The 9909-nt window shown below is 39.2% G+C and overlaps 1 protein-coding gene and 1 long non-coding RNA gene across 2 annotated transcripts; one reads left to right on the top strand and one right to left on the bottom strand.

Annotated features, from left to right (window-relative positions):
• Window positions 1–298: 298 nt before the first annotated feature.
• On the bottom strand, window positions 299–2455 carry LOC145234599 (uncharacterized). Its single transcript, XM_080099309.1, has one exon. It carries the CDS (start codon window positions 2111–2113, stop codon window positions 623–625), a length of 1491 nt encoding a protein of 496 aa, XP_079955435.1. The 5' UTR covers window positions 2114–2455; the 3' UTR covers window positions 299–622.
• Window positions 2456–2887: 432 nt separating this feature from the next.
• Window positions 2888–6480, top strand: LOC145234606 (uncharacterized). The gene is made up of 4 exons (XR_013861303.1): window positions 2888–3136; window positions 4606–4781; window positions 4869–5011; window positions 6102–6480. It is a non-coding gene; the product is annotated as an uncharacterized LOC145234606 (long non-coding RNA).
• Window positions 6481–9909: the final 3429 nt, after the last annotated feature.

Here is a 9909-nt window from a genome sequence, read left to right as displayed (position 1 = left end):
ACTAAAAATGAAACAATTATACATGGATCAGGTTTCAAGGAGCGGTAGTGCAGCAAAATATGAATAGTAACCAGCATGCACTGTAAATAATTTTGGGTAAAACGACCGAGAGATCTTTGAGTACAGCAGCGACATACCCAAGTATTTTGGGCAAACTGATTTGTTGCCCAATGTTCTTTACCCAAATTTGCGTTACCCAAAAAAATATACCCCACTTTATTGGTGTCGCAAACTAGTCGGGTCAGATATCCCTACTGTTGCTATTTGTGTTGTACGCTGTCTTTGGCACACCAAGAACTTTCGAGATGTTTACTGTATTCTCTTCCAAATAGAATGACCTCGTTTACAAAATCACACCACAGCACACAAAAACATCAGGTTACTTAAGGTTAGAACATGGCGTGATGCTAGAAACCATCAGACGCATTGTTACGTCATAGAACGTCTAAAGTTGTTACTGTTATGGGCGATTTCAAAGCACTAACCAAGTAAATTTGTGGCAATACCCCCTTTTTAAAGCGAAATACTAGAATTTCGACATCACAAAACACACACAAATTGACATTTAAGAACGAACACGATAACACAACGTCAGGCAAAACACGTATTTAATTAGACCAACTCATGTAACCGCTTCAACGGTTGCATCTTGGACCTTTTTGAACTCCGCTTGATTTTTCAATGGCCATCCCTCGTTTGGCGGTACTACCCGATATTTTGCCTTGATCTTCGACGTCTTCTTTTGAAACCGCGTCAAAGCTGCGTTAGCTTTCCTCCACAGTGGATCTGGATCTTCCGCTGGTCGGACTCCACCGATATTTCCAATAACCAAATCATGCGACGGGTTATTCAAACATAACGCTTCGACCTCTCCCGTAAAATATGGAGTATTCACTTCCATGTTGGCCACCTCAGCTGATACGACAGAACCGTCGGCCAAACTAAGAAAACCTGGCCTATCCGAGACTTGATCATCATGGACGAATTTCCTGTCAACCAGAACGCCCGTGCAACCTGTGTCTCTTAACACAGTGACCGTCTGGTTGTTTACCACGCCTTCACGTAATGGCAGATTGGACTCCTGGACTCCCTCCATCGAACATGCTGCCGCGCTGGACATCCTTACCGGCGACAACGCACGCGAATAGCAATCTTTCGCGATGTGTCCCACTTTGTCACACAGAAAACATTTTCTAGGCACTCTAGCATCAGGTTTACGCTTCGGACAGTTCTCAGTCGCATGCCCTGCTTGCTTGCAGTCAGCACAAAGCTCGCGTACTTCTTGACGCACATCGTGGGCCATCTCTCGGTTGTGTGCTGCCAAAAACTGCTCGGCGATCCCAGTCAAACTATCTAAAGTTTTCGGTGCCTGTTCCATTAGATGAGTCGATAGCTCCTTCGGACATGACTTGAGGAACTGCTCCTTCACCAAAAGCGAACTTACATCTTTCCATTCGATGGAAAATCCAGACAACTTCACCCATTTTTGCAGGTAGTTCTGCAGTCGCACTGCGAACTGAGAAGGACTTTCTCCTTTCTCCGGCTTTGAATTTCGAAATTTACATCGATATCCTTCCTCGTTCAAGTCGTACCTGTTGAGTAGCGCCTGCTTGAGTTGGTCATAATCGACTGCGTCATCATCAGAGAGCCTTGAGTAGACATCCAATGCTCGACCCGTTAGCAAGGCACTAAGCGCGCTTGCCCATTCGGACCTCTCCCATTTGCAAGTAACAGCAAAACGCTCAAAACGCAACAGATAACTGTCCAGTTCATCTTTGCCATCTACGAACGCAGGCAACTTCGGTGCTTTCGCTTTGCCCGCTGACGCTTCGCGTTGTGCTCCGCCGATTTCTGCCATTTGCAACTCCAAACGCTTTAACTCCAACTGGTGCGCTCTGTCTTGGGCCTCTGCCTCGATACGCCTTGTTTCAGCTTCAGCCTCGGCTGCGCGGCGTCGCTCCTCGGCTTCGGCCTCAGCCTGTATTCGCTTAACTTCAGCTTCTCTAGCCAAACGGCGCTCTTCTCGTTCAAACGCCTGTTGCTCGTTAATAAACTTTGCTAAATCGGCGCCGGTCAGACCCAGCTGTTTTCCGACTTCTACAATCTTTTCCATCTCTTTCTTGGTTCACTACCAGGTAAGACAACAACACTGAAAACTAATTCCCGGACGAGCCCCCAATTGTCGCAAACTAGTCGGGTCAGATATCCCTACTGTTGCTATTTGTGTTGTACGCTGTCTTTGGCACACCAAGAACTTTCGAGATGTTTACTGTATTCTCTTCCAAATAGAATGACCTCGTTTACAAAATCACACCACAGCACACAAAAACATCAGGTTACTTAAGGTTAGAACATGGCGTGATGCTAGAAACCATCAGACGCATTGTTACGTCATAGAACGTCTAAAGTTGTTAATGTTATGGGCGATTTCAAAGCACTAACCAAGTAAATTTGTGGCAATTGGGTAAATTTTTTTTACCCTAAATCGTTTGGGTAAAATAGGGCTGTACTCTACCCAAACAAATTGGGTTGTTGGTGTTCAATGGTATTGGTACTGTAGTCAAACAATGTAGGTTATTTTAACCTCATCTTACCATGTCTTTTTAACGCTTGTATTTTTTTCAAATAAAACAGTTTTTGAAAGCACATGTATTCGATTGACACCAAACACTTTTATGTTTACTTATCACCATAAACAATCGCATTAAAGTTTCAATCGAAACTTCAAATGATTGGTGGGAAATAATACTAATTTTTAATAGCCATTCCAAAACCCATTGGAAAACAAATAAAACTTGCTGTTTAATTGATTTCACGCTTGATCACACGATGGCTTAAAATTGCGTCATGCTTGGCTGACCGCCTGCGCCCAACTGCCAAACAAAAAGTGAGGGAATCTCAACTCCCTTGGGCTTGGGCCTTATTCTTTTGTCGGTACCTGCGCTCATGTGCCTAGCGCTAGCGGCCCTAGCCATAGCCTAAAGAGATTAATACTTCGGCGAGCTTAGTTAAATTAACGGAATTAGAAAGTAGTGCCACTGTTGATTAGGGCATTCACAGATTAACCGATTTTGCCCAAATTGTTTTTGGTGGCTTGGACTATGGACGACCCTCAGAAAGAGGATAAAACTTTGAAGTAAGTTTCACATTAATTTTAATAAACACTTTCTGTGATAACAGAATATTTTAGTATTAGGCCTTTGTTTTGTTAAATTTTGTGCATTGGATGTATGTCACAGGGTGTGCGAGCAGTGGCCCCGAAGTTAGAATAACGATTTAGGGCTTTTTGAAAACGGCATGCTCTGCAGAAAAAGAATATGGCAGTGGCTTTCATGCCGCGAAACGTAGTAAAGAGCATTGAGCAGTCATATTCATAAGCGTATTAATATTTGTGGTTTTGATTATTTTTTAAGCGAGTGCCATCGTTGGTTTGCTAATTCCTTGAAAAGTATTGTGTGCAAATTTTTCTGTTCGCCTTTGTTTGGTTCGCGAGATATTGAGGTCGAAAGTGAACCCTTTTTGGCCATTTTCATCGGTCGCGCGTCATTGTTTGCTGGCGAGCGGGACGGCGGCAATATGCGCGAGTTATGAACTTCAAGTGAATATTGCGAGCAGTGGCCCCGAAGTTAGAATAACGATTTAGGGCTTTTTGAAAACGGCATGCTCTACAGAAAAAGAATATGGCAGTGGCATTTTCCCGTTTCAACACAATAGCTAAAAATCCGCCTCAAAATAGGATAAGCGTTGGTCGTTATGGCAATATTCAGTTTTGTATGATTAATATTTCGCTCAGAATCAATGTTTTCTTTTGATTTTTACAATATACCTCATAATTGCATATGTGTGTGATTCATTGCATTCAAGTGTCAATTTCTTGCGTTTTTTAAAGATAAACTGAAGATCGTACTTATTCCAAAATGTAATTTGGTAGTAATAACATTTAATCGGTTATCAATTTTTACCATTAGGTCTTTTTAAGTAGATATTTTTTCTGTGCAATGTAATGACCCTCATTTGCATTTCCTGCACGTTTCATTCAAATCCGTTGGGATTTGACCCCAAAATTTGAGCGCCAAACCTAAACTGCCACCTTTTTACGTCATAAAATTTTTCTACTAAATTGCATTTTTTTAACCATCCGCCCCGAAATTTGGCGCTTATCACTTTGATTTTCAGAAAACGTAAAACTTTAAAAAAAAAGTGAGCTATATTTTATTTTTCCCGTTTTATTTTAAGTTCCAAAAATCGGGATATTTCGGCCCATTTTTTTGCATATTTAAATTCTGCATGCTCGACTTAGTACAGGTGTGAAATTTCACCTTTCTACCTGTACTAGAACTGAAGATATGCGATGTTTTGTGTGTTTGCTGGAGCCCTTTTTCCGCGGTTTGCCCTGGGGACGTAGGTGTGCTAGACTGCTAGTGCTATGTTTTGTTAATGTGGTATTTTTAAAAACAAAAATGATGGAAAGGTACTGTTGAGTGTCTGTGTTACATATGGCAAAATACAAAACATAAAGATTTAATACTATGGATAACAACAAGGTTGCAGCAAAATAAATAAAGTGTATCTCAAAGCATTATTTTAACATATATTTACCTACAGGCATTTTGATACATAAAGTTATCATATCAACGCCATGCACAAGCTAATGAAACAAAGAAGAAACTTGCAAAGGGGCCTGCAACAACAAAATTGGTGGCACTGCAGATCTCTCTTTAAAAAGATTTCCTTTCAAAAACATATTGGCAAGAAAAAGCTTGTATGATGAAGTAAAATAGGTAGGAATTTATTAATATTCAGTATTACCAATTTTTTATGCAAACAGTATACCAAACATTACTTTTATGATTTTCTGTTTACTTCAGGTTTTGCTGTAGACATGATCAAAAAAATCAACTCTTCTATGACAGTTTATTGCTAAAAAATGGAATGAAAAGAAATTATATTTTGGAAAACAGCCCATTGTGCAATGCTTTGATAAAATTATGGCCAGCAGTTGTACTATGAGGTATGTTGTACATATTTATTGTCTTTTTATACTTAGTAGTTAAATCATGACCATTAATTTATTGTAAATGACTGTTAGTGTAACGGTTGCAACATTATTGTGCAATGTTTATGATTACGGTAGCATGTTATTTCGCAATAACGTTTCACACCACGAAAGGGAAGTGTTTACCCTCATTTCTGCAGAGACTAATGTTTATATTTCCGTTTCCATGGTAGTCATAGTTATTTTCAGCCATTTTTGTGGTTCCAGAAAGATCTAACAGTAAACATAGTATTTATTCCCTTTTGACACATATTTCCGTCGGCATTTTCAGTGTTTCCGCAGTCGTGATTCGTGTAGAACGCGTCGTTTCTACCCTGTGTAAAAAGCATATGGTGTTCACTAAAAGGCGCTATGGCACTATAAATTACATGGTTGCCTTAAAATAAATAATATAAGTAATATGAGAAAAAGAATTCGTACACCGGCTTATGTTTCGCACTGTTATATAAGCGTGGACTTTGATGTTTTCGGCCTTCTATTGGACTTCTATTTTTCACTGCTATTTTTCAATTGTTACTAGCTGATCAAGAGCTAGACTGACGATATCGCCTAAAGCAAATATTCAAGAAAATACAGAGTATTAATCAACTCTGTGTGTGCCTAACATTATGAGATAGTGTTATGAACCGAGCTGAGATCAGGGGATTGACTCGACGTAGGTCCGCCAGGTTCGAAAGACTTTCTAACTATTCCAGACATCATAGACGAGCTATAAACCGTGAAGACGACGAAGAAGAAATTAACCGAGCCCAGAGACGCACACTGCAGCTCTCTGCTGTTGCTAGACGCGAGGTCAACCGTGACCAACTCAACTGGATTGCTCTAACGCACGCAGCACCTTCAAAGCCATTGTGGTCACGTCCTGAGGAAGACGAATCTTCGGTCATCAACTTATCTATTCCCTTGAGACGCCATACTTGCCGCCTGACGGGCCCCAGAGAAGGAGGCGTTTCATTAGCAAAATGTTATTAAACAAAATAAATTTAAAATTAGATTTATTTACATGTGGCTATTTTAAGTTTATTAATAATGTTTGAATATTTAGGCAAACACAACATTTGAAGATACATGAGCAGCCTTTGGGGATCGTTAGCAGCCGCTCTTGGTTGTATAGGGGAGATATTTCTTCGTCTCAAAAAATCACTTTGTTTTCTGTGCAAAAACCCTGTACTGAGTGTAGATGGTATTTCTAAAGGCATCACAGCCTTATATTATGTGTTCTATACTTTCCACATGTTAACAAAGCTTTGCAAGTTTTACGAGTGTTTTTATTTGATGTTCCAGTCTTGTCAATGTATGATTCGGTATTGTGTGTCATATGTTGTAATTAGTTTGTCTTTTTCTTTGTTTATGTTTTTCCTGAGGCATTTAGCATGTTTTTTTATGTATGTTTTTTTTCAAAAATAAAACGTTTAATATGTATAGTTTTTGGGTAAAACACGTACATTTAATTTTAGGCATGGTGGGTTTAAACCCAAAATAATAACCCAGAAAAAGCAGGGAAATTTAATATATACCCAAACAATATTGGGTAATTTCATAGGGTAGAACTGTATTTAACCCAACCAGGTTTGGGTTAAAACTACTCAAAAACTATTTTGGTCCCCCCCAAGATACCAAACTTTTTTGGGTTTTTTTAACCCAAATTTGTTTACAGTGTGGTTACTAGCACTGCAGTGCTAAATATAGGTAAAGTTTATCTATAAGTAAGAAAATAGGTTGAGGTTCTGTCAACAGCGATTGAAGTCCTAATTTAAAACCAGGAATAGTTGAATTCAGTTTTAACCAGGAATCAATTTGAACCTAGGATATTTAGTAAGAATGTCTTGCATTGGTTATACATTCCAACGAAATGCATTTGTTAAAAAAGGCCGATTTTAATATCTCATAAAACTTACTATGTGCTCTCGTTTTCAATAATGCAGTGGTTCTCAAACTTTTTTTATTGCGACGCCTCTGGAAAAGTTTTCTGGACTTGCGACGCACCAGCAAACACAAGTTAATGGGGAAACTTATTATTAAAGTTGTGTTTATTGATACAACAACAAAAAGCCACGAAACGGAACTATTCTGCGACGCCCTTGGAAAATAGAAACGACGCACCAAGGCGTCGCGACTCCCAGTTTGAGAACTACTGATATAATGTAAGGTGAAACTTAAGCTTGTCTTACTTTGCAATTTGCGTTAAAAACTTACGTCGAAATATCGTTGTCACGATCTCTGGTGCTGAATTTTGCTCCGTTTGAATTGAGAGAGTTAGAATATGTGAGAATGCTGTCCCCTGCCATTCCAGTGTATCCTCTGACGCAGAGTCGATAGTCACTGCTCGCTGGTCCCACACCAAAGTCACTAGAGATTAATAAATGTTGTTGGTTGTCGATGCATTGTAAGTTACCAAATAAGAAATAACTTGTTTTAGGTGAAAAACTGTTTCAAAAACATTTGTTTTTTTCTCTACCTGATATTCCTGTTGAGTCTTTTCTAAGTTTGTACCTAATGCATTTTATAAATTAATATACTTGTATTCTGCGTAACTTGTTTCTCCATCGATGTCCTTGAGGTCAACACGAAGTCGACATTGTTTACACGGAAAAGCTTTTGTCGCTTCGTGGATATTTTGAAGCCCTATCCCGTAATAAAAACAAGTAATCTGTGCATGTACTTCCGACTACATCAATCAATAGGATTGGATTAAATTGAACGCCGTCTTGAAATATATTTACAAATAACTTTGTGAAAATGTATTGTTACTTCGTCAGGCATCTTTGCGAAAGTCTATACCTCTTTAGTCTTTACCAAAGTGGGTGCGTCCTATTTATTTAAATACATTTCATGCTTTTGCTGCATCTTATAAATAGAACAAATTTACTGCCGAAACCTGAGTTGTAACCATCCAATGCAGCAAGCACAAGCTAGTAGTTTAAGTGCAGTAAGGAAAATACCGTTTTATTTTGAACGACTTTGAGTTGGGCTACTGGTTTGTGTGTGAAAACGCCACGGCACATTGTAACTTACTTGTGAAGGCAAAGGCTCGATTTACTGAAGATGCTGAAGCTGACTTGCTTGTGACGCCGTTTGAAGTGGGTCCAGTGTATGAACTTTGACCCAAGGTGGTGTAAAATATCACCATTCCTCCCTTATCTAAACCGATCACAAAAGTGCATTATACTAGAGCAGGGGTGGCCAACCCGCGGCTCTTCGCCTGGTTTTATGCGGCTCTTAAGTTGTTGTCGAAGTTTGGGGCCATTGTGTATATTTGGGTTAGTATGTGGCGATCTGGTACAAAAATCGTTAAATTTAAAGTAACGCTTTAACAATTTTGCTTTTGAACAAACTTATTATCGGTATGGCCACAAACCTTGCCTTAAAACTGCAACTTTATGTGGCAAATGGCTTGATTATGATAGCATATATTTAATTGTGAACAATGAATGGTTGCTCATTGTTGCGTACAATGCCAATGAGACACGAAGCAACAGCAATATTTACAACAAATGTGTTCCAAAGTAAATAATGCTTCAATCCGTTGTTTTTCGGGTTATGACGAACGTTATATTTTATCGGTAGTTTGTTTTGGGTTTGAATTGAGCGATTATTGGGGGTGAATGCATTAATGACGTCGCAATGAATTTAGTTTCGCCACTTCAAGTTAGCCTTCAGATTGGCAGTGAAAAAAGGTTTTAACAATTGACCAGAAATGAATCTCACCGCACGTTATTTATAGAATGAGAAAAAGGCGTATTTTAATTCATATGTTTTTGTTTGATAGGTTCGTTGAAATGAGAGTTTTGTGTGAGAGACGGTGTTTGCACTGACCATTTATTGTTGAAAATGACTGGCCCGTGGTCTGTACAAATTATGTCATTATTATGTTGGTGTGCGACATTTGGAATAGATCTGGCTAAGCACAGGTCTCTGTGTGTGAGGAAGGGACGAGTCATTTAACAAATGTGCTTATGTGTATAATGTGGCTCTTTGAGGTAACACAATAAAAAATATGGCTCTTAAGCTTTGACCGGTTGGCCACCCCTGTACTAGCGGTTATAGTTATACTCTAGGTACCCCCCAAGATAGTAATGAAATTGTTATATGCATGAATGTATATATTTCTATAACTTATAAAGCCTATATAGTCTCTGAACTCATCTTGTTTTCATGATTTAGTTTGTAAGCATTGGCGCCCACCTGGTAACGCTCCAGCATGCACAGCAGCTCTGCACACAGATGACTTGTCGCTGTAGATTCCTGACCCGTACACAGCTTATCCTCTGCAATAAGCTGGACAGTCAACCTGGGTGACCAGAGTTGACGAGTCTCCCTGGGATGAGCATGTCACTGCAAGCAATAATATCTCTCTTATTAATTTGGTTTCATATTTTTTCTTACTTCTGATAATAGTTGTATAACACCGTTGTTGCAAATAAGTTGAGATTCGAATTGTAGTTTGGGGAGAAACCTGCAGATACACTTTTTAACAACAAACTTCCAACATAACATCCATAAATTTAGGACATACCCTGAAAAAGAGGCACTAAACCTTACTCACTTTCAAATGAATAAGAATCCACATCAGCTGTACAAGATTCACTTTTCACAGCATTTCGGTTTCCTCCACCATACCAATTATTGCGTTTACCTGGGCTTCGGTAACCAACCACTGGACCACCGCCGCCTATGAAAACGAATAGAAACCTTGTTCACTTAATTAGTTTTGCAGTTTCTAATGGTGCCTAAATCAACAATGGTCAATAATATTTTAAGTTTATAAAGTTCTTACGCATCGACATTGGGTTGCGACCCGGTCTAGTTTATATCGATCCTTCATTTGCAGAAATAATCTCAAAATATGGTAC

Source organism: Phallusia mammillata, chromosome 6 (assembly GCF_965637545.1).
Source record: "Phallusia mammillata chromosome 6, kaPhaMamm4.hap1.1, whole genome shotgun sequence".
NCBI classification, from domain to species: domain Eukaryota; kingdom Metazoa; phylum Chordata; class Ascidiacea; order Phlebobranchia; family Ascidiidae; genus Phallusia; species Phallusia mammillata.
Note: the sequence above shows the minus strand (reverse complement) of the source record. Positions and strands in the feature narration are given on the sequence as shown.

Coding starts and splice junctions, on each gene's coding strand:
- LOC145234599 (XM_080099309.1), bottom strand. CDS start 2,113: ATGGAAAAGATTGTAGAAGTCGGAAAACAGCTGGGTCTGACCGGCGCC.